Source organism: Phaethon aethereus (assembly GCF_964289735.1).
Source record: "Phaethon aethereus genome assembly, chromosome: 5".
Classification (NCBI taxonomy): domain Eukaryota; kingdom Metazoa; phylum Chordata; class Aves; order Phaethontiformes; family Phaethontidae; genus Phaethon; species Phaethon aethereus.
This window is the reverse complement of record NC_138579.1, coordinates 36,052,956-36,068,934: the sequence shown is the minus strand read 5'-3', so window position 1 is coordinate 36,068,934 and position 15,979 is coordinate 36,052,956. Positions and strand designations below refer to the sequence as shown.

Genomic DNA, 15,979 nt, shown 5'->3' with positions numbered 1-15,979 from the left:
CAGTCTTACAGATATTTAAGTTACAAAATACATCTTGCATATTTCATTTGAAAAGTAGACATGTAACTGCACACAGATCATGAGGTATATGAAACTAGATGAGTTTTGATTTACACTTTTTTTGGTTTTTTTTAAGTTCTCAGATTATCAGAACTACATTGTGAATAGTTGTGTGAAGGAGAATCCAACAATGGAAAGATCAATTGCCCTTTGCAATGGTATCTCTCAGTGGGTGCAGCTAATGGTCCTCAGCAGACCAACACCACAGCTTCGGGCTGAAGTGTTCATCAAGTTCATTCATGTTGCACAGGTCAGTTAAATTTTGACATGTGTGGTGCTTATTTTGTTTTTCTCTGATACAGCCCTTTAGTTGCTCTTCCCATGCTACTACTGTAGGGTCAGCTGGGAGCGTTGGCACTGGTCTCCTGATTCATACATAAGCATGCGTATTTGTGTATGCTGTGGTTTCATACCAAGTATTCAGATACTACAGTGTCATGGCATCATGACTTTCTCATACCCATTCTGAAGAAATAGTTTTCTCTGAAAAACTAGACTTGCTTTTGAATCAGCTGGTAAGATTCCAAGCTGTGACTGACCTTTCCAGAGCGTGAACCACTGTCATGCCTTTGGCCATAATTAGAAGCATTTCGACCAGGTAACGCCGTACTGGATAGAAGCAGAGCTGTGGTCCTAATTGGTATTCTTTGCATACTAATTCAGCTGCAGTCATAACCAAGATAGTAGTGTTTCCTGGTTGTGGTAGACTGTGGGAAGAGGGAGAAGTACTGAGGAAGTACTTTGAAGACTTACTGTATCTGCAGAATTAAAGTCTGATTTAATAACAGTAGAATAAGTACATGTTACACCCAGTAAAATCACAACTCACTACCAAAATGAATGAAGTCCAATGGATAGCGGCACAAAACTTGTAAGACTTTAGAGAGAGGCAGTAAAGGAAATGTAGAATTTGGGAGTGCATATTGAACAACTTGCACCTTTAAATAATAAATACTGATTTTTTTTTTTTTGTATGTCAACACAGAAGCTCCACCAGCTGCAGAATTTCAACACGTTAATGGCAGTGATAGGTGGTCTCTGTCACAGTTCCATTTCCAGACTCAAGGAAACGAGCTCATGTGTTCCTCATGATGTAATTAAGGTTGGTACTGCTCCTCTAAGTTTTACAAAGAAGATAACCTTTAACTTTCTTGTCATTGCACACACAAAATCCAACTTTCCTTCACTGGATAAGATGGAAAAGTGGGGGGGGTGGATCATGGGGGAGGGAAAAACTTCCTTTGGTTTTGGAGGGTTTTTTCTTTGTCATTTCATCTCTATGACACCAGTTACTCCCATGCTTCCAGCTCCACCTTTCTTGAAGATTTGTATAGCTTCTCTAAAGTTTCCCTTTTAATACTCAGATGTGACGGGCTGCGTTTTCATTGATATGCAGTAGTACAGAATAGCATCCAAACATAAAAGCAGAGAACTGTATCCTTGAACATTTGAGAACAAAACTATTGTCATCCATAGCAACATCGACCATCCTGAGTCTATTAAATGCTAACACAGAGCTCTGCACTTTGAGTTTAAAACTGAAAGGACTGGTTTTGTTCATCTGATCTTTCCCTGTGACAGATTTTATCTAGTTCAGACTTGAACAAACATAGCCCTAATACACACATATAATAATACAGTGGAATGTTAGGAATCAGGTCAGGCATTGGAACAGGCTGCCCAGGGAGGTGGTGGAGTCGCCATCTCTGGAAGTGTTCAAAAAACGTGTGGATGTGGCGCTTCAGGACATGGTTTAGGGGACATGGTGGCGCTGGATTAATGGTTGGACTTGATGATCTTGAAGGTCCTTTCCAACCTAGTGATTCTGTGATTCTGTGAATCAGTTGTAATTTCCAGTTAGATTCTTGTGAAATATAGATGGATATGTTTTTTTGCTGAGATTCCAGCTACTAAAACTGTGAAGGAAAGCATATTTGTCAGCAATGAAATGGCTTCTTAAGAGACTTTGTAAGAGGCTAATATGCTTTATTATTTTATGTTGTTTGGGGCCTGAAAGATTTCATATAAGCATTTAATGAACCTGTTTTGATCACAGTATGATCAGCTTGAATGAACAGTGCATACCTGGAGTGTAGACCAGTAGTATGACCTCCCACTGAAAATGACTGCAGCCCTCAGGATCTATAAAACCAGTTAGCAAGCTTATTTTAGAAGCACATTGTTTTAAAAAATTTTGTCATTATGAGGAGTGGACTGCATATGTGAACATCATTTGAATAACTTTTTGCATCAAGAAATTCTATAGAAGCGCTAATAGAAAGCAGGTAAATAAAGGCTGGTAATGAGACTTGAGAACACACTTTAAAGTTTAACTATAATGAATAGTTTGTGAAGGTTAAAAATCAAGGGGTTAGTAACTTCCACAAGAAAACATTGGTCCATTGATTTTATAATGTTAAGAGTCATCTTTGTACCTGTACAGTTTTAAATAAGGGAAATATTTATACTGCTGGACTTAAGATTCATTTGGCCTTTACAAGAAGTCCAATATATTCTTTCTTCTTCGCTTCTATGGAAAAAAAGTTTCCTTAACAGCACAAATGTGCCACCTTGAACTGTAGTAGTTCTGGTCATGCTGTGATGGGACCATAGCACAGCACAGGGTTTCTCTGCCACAACTTTCCAATTCCAGCAATTCCAACTGGTGACCTGGAAGCCAGAGAAGTGCATTCCACATTTTAAGGTGAAGATGGTTGCTTTTCTGAAGGTCAAGAGAGCTTGTGCTGTGCTTATGCATTAACTGCATACACATCCCCTTGATTTGAGAAGATCCTGTTTCTTTTCATTGACTAAACAGGGAATGTAGGAACACCAGCATTATAGATTAGGTGATAATTATATATTATAGATAGTTAAATTAGGTGAAGTGAATACCAAGATTTCATTTGAAGCCTGAAGTTTTAAAATCATTTCAAGAGTCATTGTGAGCAAACCCCTTAACAATAACATGGGAAATTCTTGTGCTGTATGACCAGAACAAAAACAGTAACCAATTTTGTTTTTTTGTTTTCATTTTATTTTTAGGTGTTTAATGAAATGACAGAACTGCTTTCATCTTACAGAAATTATGATAGTTACCGACGTGCCTATAATGAGTGCAGTAACTTTAAGATCCCAATCCTTGGGGTCCACCTGAAAGACTTGATATCACTTTATGAGGGCATGCCAAACTACTTAGAGGACAAAAAAATTAACATATACAAACTATACTCTCTGTATAACCACATAAATGAGCTGATACAACTCCAGGAAATGCCACTTCCTCTGGAGGCTAATATGGACCTTGTTCATTTACTTACAGTAAGTCTTTTAGATGAGATAAATACCTCCATTTTAAAAATAATTTTGTATTCCTCTCAAACAACTAAGTAGAGAATTCCATTAATTATAAATAAATACTATTGTAAGAATTTTTTTTTTTCCTTAAGGAAATGATAGAAGAAGAGAAAAAGTTAAGTGATGCTGTTTTATCTGCAGCAAGGGTAGAGGTGCCAGTTCAGCAGTATGCTTCCAATTCTTTTGTTACAGTAGTATGCATTCTCTGTACTTTCACTAAGGAAGTGCTCTGAATCCTCTGCTGATTAAGTCTAACTAGGGAGAAAGGTAGAAAGCTTCCTTAGATGGACCTTGGAGACAGAAGCTGCAATACAAAGCTTCCTTGTGTTGAACACACAATCTTTCATATAAAAGTTCAGTCCCTCAAATGTGTAGGGTTAAACATAGCACAGTTCTAGCTAAGTTCTTCTGGTGCTAAAAAAACTGACATAAATATTAGTCAAATATAGTTGTTATATTGCTCTTCCAGTCATATCTAGTCAGTGCCATGTTACTGAAAAATGTATACTACCTAGGATGTATGTCACAACAATAGCTTGGTTTCTCCTAGTAAGTTAAAATACTACCTTTTATTAAAATAGAAACAAGAAAGGTAGATTTACTCAGTTTTGTTTGGCCTTAACAAGTACCTCAGCTTGGAAAACTAGGTAGGCTGCCTCTACTTTCTGGTTACAAGCCCTGTTTCAGCAAAAAGCTAATGCTTATGTGCTTGATGTTATTTGTTCGCTCTGGGAGTACTCGTGTGTGAAATCAAGCACATATGCCCAGGGCCTGAAATAGACCTACATAAAGTGATGAATTTCTTCCTGCTAAATGTTTTACATGTTTTGTCTCAAACTATTGTAAGTCCCTTTTTTTAAATAACGTTTTCTAAAAATGGTTATTACAAATATGTAGAACTTTGGCCACAATTTCATGCAGCTATATATCACAGGACGTAAATTAAAATAAATACTTCATTTCGAAGTAGGAACTTCTAATCAGCTAATATTCCAGGGCCCATAATTTTCCTGTTCGTTTCCTGATTTTTCCAATAGTCTTTCTCCTTCTTCTGTTTCCTTTAGTCATATGCTTTCCCACTATCAGGCAAATCGGTTTGAAAAGGTGTTAGTAATTATGTACATAAGTCGATGATTCGTAGAAGTATCATACCACTTAGACTGCTGTTTTTTGCGTGTCAGAAACTACTGTAAGATTTCTCCAAGACTCTAACATTATTCACTATTACGACTACAACAGTAATGCTTGCAGTTGTTCACAAGAAAGGTACTGCCTATCTGCAATTTAAGTAAGGTTATTCATTGGATAAAATAGCCTGTTTTGATTTCATAGTTTATGTACATATGATCTTGACTCTGTAACAAGTTTATATTTTCTTTGGACTTGCCACAGATTGAGGCTTGTAACACATTCGTGTCTGGCTTTTCTATTCAATCACATGTCTAGTGTGAATATTTTCATGTAAATATTCAAGAAGCATCATGTTACCAGTCTTCAGTCTTAGCTTGAAATTTGTTTCCAGTCAATAGAATATTTGCTATACCATTTTCCGGGACACATGCAAAAGCAAAGTTATAAATTTGATATTTTTCCAAATTCCTTTATTTCCTTTATTTACCTGAGTATAATGTTTTTCGCTTTACGTAACTGCTGTTGACAGCTAAAGATTCTCACTAAATACATATATAAGTCCATCTTTATCCTCATCATATACTTCTTAGTTCAGCATGGTCAAAGCAGGACTGGATAAATATGTTTAAACAAGAGTTTTCTGAGAATTTGAGTTGATGAAGAGTTTCATTGGAATGGTGCTTTTGTGCTTAGCTGCATGATAGACCACATATTACGGGAGTAACAGTTTTTTTCAGGTTACATATTAGCTAACTGCTAATTATGCCTACAGTCGTTTGCTGTGCTAATGACTGTAGCTGTGTAATGTTACAGATTTCCAGATAATGACAATAACAGTCTGGAATTTAGAAATGTACCCATTTCAAATCACTGTGAACATCTGTGCAGCTCAGGTGCAACATAAAATTTAATTCACAGGAAAAAAGTAATGCATGCCACGAACAAATTTATCAAGTAATAGTGACTGTTTTGGAATTAAACTAATGTTGTGTTTGTTTTCAGCTGTCCCTTGATCTTTACTACACAGAAGATGAAATTTATGAGCTTTCATATGCACGAGAGCCACGAAGTCACCGAGCTGCCGTAAGGGCCTTTCCAGATTCTTAACAAAAAGATTTTTTTTTAATGAGTAATGTAACTTTTATCCCTTGCATTCAGTTTCTTTTATTTTGTGCTAAATTGAAAACATTTAATCTGTGCATAGACTGAGCAAAATCTATTACAGCATAAATTGTTTGGTTGATGATGAAGCCTAAGCTAGGATGTATGGGAGAGTTGACATCATATCAGATTTTATAATATTAACACAAACACAAATGAAGTTACTTGTGTAGAGACATGATATCGGGCTCAATCTTGGCAATTGATACTGATTCTTTTAAGTGAAGAATTCTTATGTGATTCAAATCATGAAACCCATGAGTTATATTGGAGTTTTGTTCCTGTTTTATAAATATGGAAAAGACAGTGAGTTTACAGGGTTGTCAGTGAACTGTGACAGTTTAAGGAACAACCACTGTTTTGGACAGTTTGAGGAGCTTACTCTGAAGTACCATGTCATTATCCAAGGTATGATGTTGAGTCCAACAGGCCATTTCTGCAGTCCTGTATCACGTAGTCCATTGTCACAAATGAAAGAAGTGTATCATAGAATGGTTTGGGTTGGAAGGGACCTTAAAGATCATCAAGTTTCAACTCCCCCTGACACAGGCAGGGATACCTTCCACTAGGCCAGGTTGCTCAAAGCCTCATCCAACCTGGCCTTGAATGCTTCTGGGGATGGGGCATCCACAACTTCTTTGGGCAACCTGTTCCAGTGCCTCACCACCCTCTTAGCAAAGAATTTCTTCCTTATATCTAATCTAAATCTACCCTCTTTCAGTTTAAAGCCGTTGCTCCTTGTCCTATCACTACATGCCCTTGTAAAAAGTCCCTCTCAAGCTTTCTTGTAGGCCCCCTTCAGGTACTGGAAGGCTGCTATAAGGGCTTTCTGGAGCATTCTCTTCTCCAGGCTGAACAACCCCAACTCTCTCACCCCGTCTTCATAGGAGGGGTGCTCCATCCCTTTGATCATCTTTGTGGCCCCCCTCTGGCTCCAACAGGTCCATATCCTTCTTGTGCTGGGAGTCCCAGAGTTGGACGCAGTACTCCAAGTGGAGTCTCATGAGAGCAGAGTAGAGGGGGAGAATCACCTCCATCGACCTGCTGGCCACGCTTCTTCTGATGCGGCCCAGGATATGGTTGGCTTTCTGGACTGCAAGTACACGTTGCTGGGTTATGTTGAGCTTCTCATCAATCAACACCCCGAAGCCTCTAAGCCCTTATTCTCAGGCCTGCTCTTAATCCATTCTCTGCCCAGCCTGTATTTGTGCTTGGGATTGCACCAACCCCTGTGCAGGACCTTGCACTTGGCCTTGTTGAACTTCATGAGGTTTTCATGGACCCACCTCTCAAGCCTGTCAAGGTCTTTCTGGATAGCGTCCCTTCCCTCCAGCGTGTCAACTGCATCTTGGTGTTGTCAGCAAACTTGCTGAGTGTGCACTCAATCCCACTGTCCATGTTGCCAACAAAGATGCTGAACAGTGCTGGTCCCAATACCAACCCCTGAGGAATGCCACTCTAATACTGAAAATCTTTCCATGTGGTACTAACGAAGTTCCATTCAACTTATTCTAGCCTTTGACACCTTCCAGACCACCAGTGGTTGCAGACTGGGCCTCAGGAGTAGCCCCAAAACCTGATCCAAAAACCATCAGCAAACATGTTCAGAGGATGGTAGATGTAAGTATGGCTGGCCCATTTACCTTACATATCATTTATAGCCTTAATCTCTAGGTATGAGAAGATAAAAAGAAAGGAAAAAATACTGAACACATTCAAAGTTTTGCTGAGTTTGTAAGCACTTCTTTCCTCACAAATAGATATTTCTGCCTAGCTGTAAATAGCAGCAGTGGCCTGTGAGATGTAGAGGAAAATTCCTTAAATGGCTAAGGAGCCAGTGGGGAGTGCGAATGCTGGTTTGTAGTACTTCCAGAGTCATTCTTCCAAGGAGCCAGGAAGTCCATTTCTACCAGGGAGTCCAACATCATGTTATTGGTGGAGTCTGAAAGTGGGCCTCTCAATGGCTTTGTTACTAGCAGCCATCACTTTTTCTCTGTCCTTTGGGTCGCCTGCTTTACTTGAAACCATCAGGTAAGCTCAAGTGATTTATTCCAAAACTGACGGAGAGGGAGAGAGGTAAAGAGGTTGTCTTTGCATCCCTGCTTCATCCTTGACTTAGGGCCAGAGACAAACAGTAATGTCATTCCACAAGTGGAAGTAGGTGTCTACATAGACAATTCTGTCATATAACTACTTATCACGTAACATTGACCTGATGAAGTAAGCTAGGCAGCTACACTGATCTGGCTAGAGAGATCATCACTGAGAGCACTAATTAAGAGCATTAGTACAAGTTGTATATGTAGGCCTGAACATAATGGTCTTAAAGTGAAACTAAAAAAGATCTGTTGTTGTGTAGTGAACCATGTTGACTTAACTACATTTTGCTACAAATCGAGAAATCATAATGCTTCTTTAGACTTAAGCAAAAAAAGCAGTTAGACTGTTGCACTGTTGAATAGATACTGGGAGAGGAAATCCATAAATACTGTGGAGGCTTTCTAAAGTGGTAATTCAGCCCATCCTTGTTATAAACTGTTCTACTATTATCTTGCACAGTCTGTCTTCAAAAATTATGACCATGATCAGGATGGATACATTTCCCAGGAAGAATTTGAAAAGATAGCTGCCAGTTTTCCATTCTCATTTTGTGTAATGGCTAAGGACTGGTGAGTACCTAGTTCTGCTTATCAATTTTGTAGCATCTGTTTTGGGATGGGTTTTTGGGGTTTTGTTTTTAAATTTTATTTCTGTCATTAGGGAGGTAAAATCATCTCCGTCACTCACAAATAGAAATGAAAACATAACAAAAGCATCTTCTAAATGTGTTGTGAATGACATCTTCATGAGCTTGCAGCAGGGGTAAGCAGGCTGATGTAGGAGGAAGAACAGATAATAGAAGAAGAAATACTTTTTTGAATGATATTCAGTATATACTACTGAAGAACTTTCCCAAGATGAATGTGTCCCTCAAATATAGAGAATAGGCAAATGTGTGTTTTGATCAAATTAAGGACATTTTTCTTAACATATTAAAGCATAGAAAAATATAATAGTGATTATTCAGAGGTTTTCTGTAAAGTAGTTTTGAGGTTGCATCACCTATACAGATACTTTGTTTGTCCTTACAGACTGCATTTTAAGTGTGTAGATAAGCTTCTGTAGACTTTGGGAGCAGTTGACAAGATTTCTGAGAACACTGGCCCATGGAACTGTTGACATTATAAATTGTGAAGAAAGATATGTTTAATTGTCCTTATGCTTTTCAGAAAATGTATGTCTCATAAATGACTTTTCTTGTTTATTTTCAGGGAAGGTCTGATTAGCAGGGATGAAATAACAGCTTACTTTATGAGGGCTAGCTCAATCTATTCCAAATTAGGACTTGGCTTTGCTCACAACTTCCAGGAGACCACTTACTTAAGGCCTACCTTCTGCGACAACTGTGCTGGATTTGTAAGCTTACTTTTTAGTAAATTATGTTAATGTTGTTTGGAATAATGCCTTTTTTATATCATAATCACCATGTGTCATATACAGAAATGGATCTATATAAAACACCAGTGAAGCTATATAGAAACCAGGCTTCTGCCTGTGTAGCTATTTAAGGTACCCTTTACACCCCTCTTGGCAGTAATATCACCTGTTTAAACATGGCTCGTACCTTTTGGTGTTCAACTGTGTCACCACACACAGTCTTAGGCAAGACTTCCAAATCCAGAGCCTTCCACTCCATGGAGCTGTTAGAACTCATGTCCTGGTACAGACATGACATGCCCGCTGCCCACAGCACAGAAGGATTTAGTAAAACTGACTGTCCTACCAATCCCCAGTTTAGCTGAGGTCAAACAAGGGTGCTGAGAGAGAATTCTCCATGTACTCCAGCTCCACAACTTCTCGGGGGGCTGTCAGATCTGCTGATGTATTCATTATTTTGCTTGTGATTGAGGAACACACATAGAATATTCTGTTTACCTTATGCTGAAGAGGTATATAGTTCATATTTTGACATTACCATTAAAAGGACAGGAAAACAAAATATTCTGCAGATGCTGAGATCATAGAAATGAGTGGAGCTTTTAGTGGATTTTTATATCTGGAGGTATAAAATGTGCAGAGAAATGTATTAATACATAGTCTTTCTGTTTGAATTTCAGCTATGGGGAGTCATTAAGCAAGGATACAGATGCAAAGGTAAGTTACTTTATACTTTGTTAATTTTAATCTATAATTGATGGTGAATGTCAAAAAACCTGATCAACCTGTGATCCATTGTTTTGTCTATGGACCTATTTAATCTGACCTCTCAGGGAGGAGAAGACTGATTCAAGAATAGTGTGACAGACAGATGGTCCAGGAGAAATGCAAAGATGAAGGGACTCATAATTGATAGCTCTAACCCTTTGCAAAACACTGAATTCAGAGGGTTTGGAAACAGACCCTTCTATTCCAATGGGCTCAAACACCAGCACTGTGAAAACTGTGCAGCACATTCACAACACGTATTTTGCAAAGTTTTCTTCCTCATACAGGTATTTGCTTTCTCTGCAACTCCTACAGTCAGAATGCTGTTGTAACTGAATGTTGCTATTTTGTATTTTCACAATGAACACGAGTTTTAGGTGTATATAGCAAAGGGATGTCATTGGTCTGTTTACCAGGTGTATGTTACGTTACAGGTAATGCATGTAGAGAATACCAAAGAAGCTTTCTTGCTTCCTGGGCAGGCAAGACAATGTGAGAGCTGATCTTAGATGCTACAACAGAGCCACTGAATCATGTAAACTTTGTTTTGTTTACAGACTGCGGAATGAACTGTCACAAGCAGTGCAAAGACCTGGTTGTAATAGAGTGTAAGAGAAGACCCAAAACTTCAGTTGCAGACAGCAGCCCAACATCTGCTCTTGCTTCAAGCCTCTGCCCAGTAGGAGTGAAAGAGCAATTCCATGGTGAGAAAAGATCACATAAAAAAGATGAAAAGATGTAAATAATCTTTCTTTTTCTCCTTTTTCTTTTAAAGCTGAGTTGTACAGCATCGTTTTAGGTTTTTTTAGTCAACGGCAGTGTTTTATCAGCATACAAACTACAACCAGGCATAAGTGAGCCTGTGCCAAGTAACACCATTCCAATTCTAGTCTGAGTAAGTTAAGGACTCTCTCTCTGGGAGATCTCTTGTCACCCTACGCAATGTGTGCTGCACAAATTCCACAAAAACTAAGTAAATCTTCTGCCAGACTCTCATGAGAACTAGATGCCATGAACTGAACAGCTGACAGGTTCCCTTAGCGCTCTCACCTTGTGACAAGCAGGTCTTTGTACACTCCAGTTTTTACCACTGTTGTCACATTAAGTGACTACTGCACTGTTACCATTCTGACTCAGATTTCAGCGTGGAGTTTATAAAGTCAGTTTACTTACATATCTGTATGCTAGGAAAACAAAGAGCTGATTGTGTTTATTTTTTCCACTTCAGTAGCTGAATCTACAACTCTTCTTGGTCTGTCTATGTTTCATTTAATCAGAAATGAAAAATCTACATGTCTCTCTTTTCTCCTTATATCAAACAAGCTGCATAAACTTGTCTATTGTCTATTACCATGTAGGCCTCCCAAGAATGAAGTGGTGTTCTTGAATAAGACCGCAGGCTACGTTTATTTAGTTTTTCTTTTGATTTTGATGTTCCAACTCTCTCCATGCTCACTTTCTTTGAATTTCTCTCCTGTTCCTTGGTTGTATCCAATGTCCTTCAAATCTACTTCTGCCACTTTGATATAAATGGTTCATAAAAAGATTCATACCACTGGATTGCATCTTAGGCTTCCCATTAGCGCTTATGTTGAGCACAGTGCAGCCAATTTCTCTTGATAACTGACTGTGTGCCTATGATTGCACCTGCAATGGCTGTAGCACTGCATAATAACCACCTTGTGGGATGTCATGCTTATAAAGAGACCAAACTGTAGTGTGTTGCCCCACCATCACCCAGTGCACCAGACTGTGGTACCACTCAGTGGTACGTCATGCCAAAGAATGAGAAGTCAGGTCTAGGTTGAACGTGTAAGCCTCACCTGTTCATTCATATGCTTATTTAATTCTCTAGAGCCTGCAGCAGCTACTGGAGTGACTGTTCTTTTCCCTCGTGTGTTTGAACATGCAGTCTCATTTTGTTTTCTTCCCAAGAACAGAAAATACTTTATCTGAAACAGGTCTCTTAAATCCTTTAATCCCATCTCTTGCCCACTGCTTCTAACATTGTGGGTGTTTTCACTCCCATCCCTAAGTTTTGACTTTTAACTGCAAAAGTAAAAGTATTTCAGGGTGATCTGTACAAAACCAGTGTAAAATTTAAAATGTCATTATTTCACCTCTATAAAGTGGCTGAGATAGCTGTAGCATACAGCTGCAAGTTGTGATAATGCTGAACTAACACTCACGTTTAATCTTCTAGCCCAATTACTAAGATCAATGGTCTGTATAAAACCTCTTAGCCATCTAGAGGTTTTTCTGTAGCTGACTTAGATGGTACACCTGTGTTCCTCTTACTGATCCATATTTGTGTTACTGAGACAGGGCAAAGAGTTGGTCCAAGAGACACAGCATTGAGAAACTTCCAGTGGCACATATTTTGGGGAGCAATGAACGTAAAATCAATAAAGAATTGTCGTGGTTTAGCCCCAGCTGGCAACTAAGCACCACGCAGCCGCTCACTCACTCCCCTTCCCGCAGTGGGACGGGGGAGAGAATTAGAAAAAAACCCTCGTGGGTTGAGATAAACACAGTTTAATAGGACAGCAAGAGAGAAAGAAACAACAATAATAATACCAACAAAGGAATGTACAAGAACAAGTGATGCCCAATACAGAAATTGCTCACCACCCGCTGATTGACAGCCTGTCCCCGAGCAGCGATTTCCGCCCCCCGGCCAACTCCAGTTTAGGTACTGGGCATGATGTCGTATGATATGGAATATCCCGTTGGCCAGCCTGGGTCAGCTGTCCCGGCTGTGTCCCCTCCCAGCTCTGCGTGCACCTCCAGCCTCCTTGCTAGCAGGCCAGCACAAGAAGCTGGACTGTCCTTGACTGCTCAGCAACAACCCAAAACATCAGCACATTATCAACAGTTTCTCGTCCCAAACCCAAAACATAGCCTCACACTAGCTTCTGTGAAGAAAACCAGCTCTATCCTGGCTGAAACCAGGACAAGAATAAATGTTGTTTTATTTATTAAAATCATGTTTAATTACTGTGCCTCCTGTTTCTTCTTTCCTGGGATGAGATCGTGACTCAATTTACCGTATACATTCTACAGGACAAGAAGAAGGACCATTCACATTTCCTAATGGAGAAGTAGTAGAACACAATGAAGACAGCAAGGACCGAACCATTATGCTCATGGGTTCCTCAGCTCAGAAAATCTCAGTGAGACTGAAACCAGCTGTAGTTCATAAAGGTACACAGACTGATCTTGCAGTGCTGGCTGGTGATGTATCTCGTAGGCAGAGAGAGAAGAAAGAATATAGGATGCCAGAAAATCCTTATCTCCAGACAGCTCCACCATCCCCATGTCCAAGCCCAATTCTTGGCCGCAAAAAGGCCTATGTTAAATGGGAAAACAAGGACTCCAGCCAAAAAATGAAGGAGGAGCATCACAGCTGTAAACCTTCATATCAGGAACTTGAGCAGGTACGTACATGGTGAAACAAAATCTGTTTTACACAATGGTACCGTAAAGTGGTTGAAGGGTGTGGGGGAGTGGCTGGCTGGGAAGGTGTTACCTTATTCCAGTTGTAAATAATTGCTAGAACAATCCATGAGTTGCATTGTAAATTCTTAGCCACTTTAACTCCAGCAATGCTTCACTTCAAGCATAAATTTTAGTACCTGTATAGGGCTTAGGGAATAAATTTTGAAGCCCTTGTTAGGATTACACTGATACCTGTTAGTCATAAAAGTGACAGGCAAGACTGAACATAATCCAATCACTTAGGACAGGATGTTACTCCATAAAATAAGTAACATAGTCCTGAATTTCTTCCTGCTTTTGGTGGCCTCTGCTCCCCTAAGTGACAACATACATGGGGTGAGGAGCTTTGCGTTTGTTCAACTGACAGTGAATCCCATCTGCTTTTTTGACAACTCTAACTCACCAACAAAATTTTGCAATATGAACAGACATGATGCCTCTTGCTAGATTTCACCTGCATCAGCCCAGTTGTGGCTTACCTTACTCTACAAGTGTTCTGACAAAGTAGCTATTTACAAGACTGTGTCACGTTAGATTTGGCCCAAATTCAGGTTTGCAGAAACAGCATGTTTCCAGACAGATTAAAGAGACTATCACAGTATCAACACTGCAACTGATGGATGGATCCAGATACAATTATGAGGAACAAAGGGGGACTCATTTCCATACTTTACTCATTATTATCACTATTCTGAGATGGACCAACATGGTAACAGTACAACAACAGGACCACAGCGTGATCTTTGAATGATGAGTATAACTTTCAAAGTATCCTTTGCTGTTGATAAAGTGAGCTCATCTTCTATGAAAGATGATTGGTTTATTAAGACAGAGATTAGGACAATTAGCAAGAATCTTCCAGTACAGAAGATGACTTCTTTTCCAGTGGATGTATTTTCAAGAACCAGTTCTTTAAAATGTTCCCTCTGTGCGAGTCCCACAGTTTACACTTGTCCTTGTTCTCTCAGCAGATCCTGACCTCAATTACTAAACAGCAGCTGTTATAAATTAATGTCTTCGATTACTGTACATCAATTTTTGCATTAGTAGAGCAGCAAAGCATAAGCTGTGTTCTTGTTTCCCCTAGACTACTGCTGTTATGAGAGGAGCAGCGGAGAGTGGATAAATGCAGGTTGTGGACATGACTGTCCAGATACCTGCTGCTGGAAAGTTTTAAGAGTATAGCCAAGGGACAGACCAGTGACTATGGAAATGTTCAAATAAGTTGCTGGTTCTATTTCCACTGATAAGAGCTACACCAAAAACAAATTCAAAATAAAATACCATTCTCTGTTTTTTTGGTGGGGTGGTTTTGTTTTTTTTTTTTTAGGAAAGAAATATTCTAAAGGCAGACAATGAAGGTTTAAAGATCCAACTGGAACAGGCACATAAAACAATTGAATCTCTCACAATCCAGAGAAGAAACCATGTAGTCGACAACCTACAACCCAGAGACTGCTCCTACCAGACAAGAGAGGAAATCTCCTGTGAAAGAATGTAAGAGTGAAGGAGGGGTTGTGATAAAGCTGCTTTACCAAGTGAACTGGAAAGAGTCTGAAGGACATTAAACAGAAATACTCTTTTTACTCAACACATTTCCATTTTAAACATACACTCTCAAATATATAAATCCATTCCTTTGACTTTTTAAGGTAACTTAGCATTATCTGTGCAATGAAAATAGTATCTTCTGGGTTTGCTTTTAAAAGGAGTGACATTGTTGCTGAAGTTTCTGTTCATGATGAAGACCATGTGGATTCCCCAGTGGCTTGGTTGCCAGCAGCACACCTTACTCTACAAGTGTTCTGACAAAGTAGCTTTTCATAAGACTGTGTCACCTCAGATTTGGCACAAATCCAGTTTGTAGAAACAAATGTTCGGTAAAGCTAAGTATTTAAGTAAAACTGTAGAAATACTCCATTAACAGTTCCTTCTCATTGTGGCTGAAACCAATTAAAATAATGAAGTGAACTGTCATCTTTATTTCCAACATTTAACAAGAGTATTAAAATAAGTAGTTAAGCTACTGATACTTGATTATTTGATTCTTAGACTTTGTTAAGATAAACTGACAATTTTTCTAAACCTCTTTCAGAGCTTTAGAATTCCTGTTGCTCAAAAGCTTACCTTTGTTAAGGTGAAATAGATGAGACTAGAGAGAGTTTACATCGAATACTGCTTCCATTTTTGTGTTCCATGCCACAGCTTGTAACACTTAGCTGTACTTACGTGGCTTAAGGGATAACTTGTTGTCCACATGCAGTAGATATGGGACAAGGTCGATTATTTTTCTCTCATGTCAAAGTGGATGCTGTTGTTGAGCAGAACCTCAAGGATCATATTCTGAGGGAAACTGTACAGTAATCCCAGTGCAACAGTTACTGTATTCCAGAGCTTCTAACCAAGCTTTCTCCATTTTCTCTCTCCTAGATTTCACATGCACTTTAGGTGAAGAGTCAAGATGAGTGTGCTCTTACATGTGTAAATTTTGTATAGTAAAAGGTGCTAGGGAGGTAACTTCGTTTTC

General features: G+C 39.1%; 1 protein-coding gene across 1 annotated transcript in view; it reads left to right on the top strand.

Annotated features, from left to right (window-relative positions):
* Positions 1-15,333, top strand: part of RASGRP1 (RAS guanyl releasing protein 1) — a gene marked incomplete at its 5' end in the record, with an annotated part of 39,552 nt that extends 24,219 nt beyond the window's left edge. The window contains 11 exons of the mRNA XM_082000721.1: positions 137-310; positions 1,046-1,162; positions 3,106-3,381; positions 5,551-5,631; positions 7,225-7,329; positions 8,269-8,378; positions 9,021-9,165; positions 9,867-9,903; positions 10,512-10,658; positions 13,018-13,391; positions 14,783-15,333. Of these exons, the coding sequence (XP_081856847.1) occupies positions 137-310; positions 1,046-1,162; positions 3,106-3,381; positions 5,551-5,631; positions 7,225-7,329; positions 8,269-8,378; positions 9,021-9,165; positions 9,867-9,903; positions 10,512-10,658; positions 13,018-13,391; positions 14,783-14,953 (1,737 nt within the window). The 3' untranslated portion in view covers positions 14,954-15,333. The remainder of the gene's footprint in view (positions 1-136; positions 311-1,045; positions 1,163-3,105; positions 3,382-5,550; positions 5,632-7,224; positions 7,330-8,268; positions 8,379-9,020; positions 9,166-9,866; positions 9,904-10,511; positions 10,659-13,017; positions 13,392-14,782) is intronic.
* Positions 15,334-15,979: the final 646 nt, after the last annotated feature.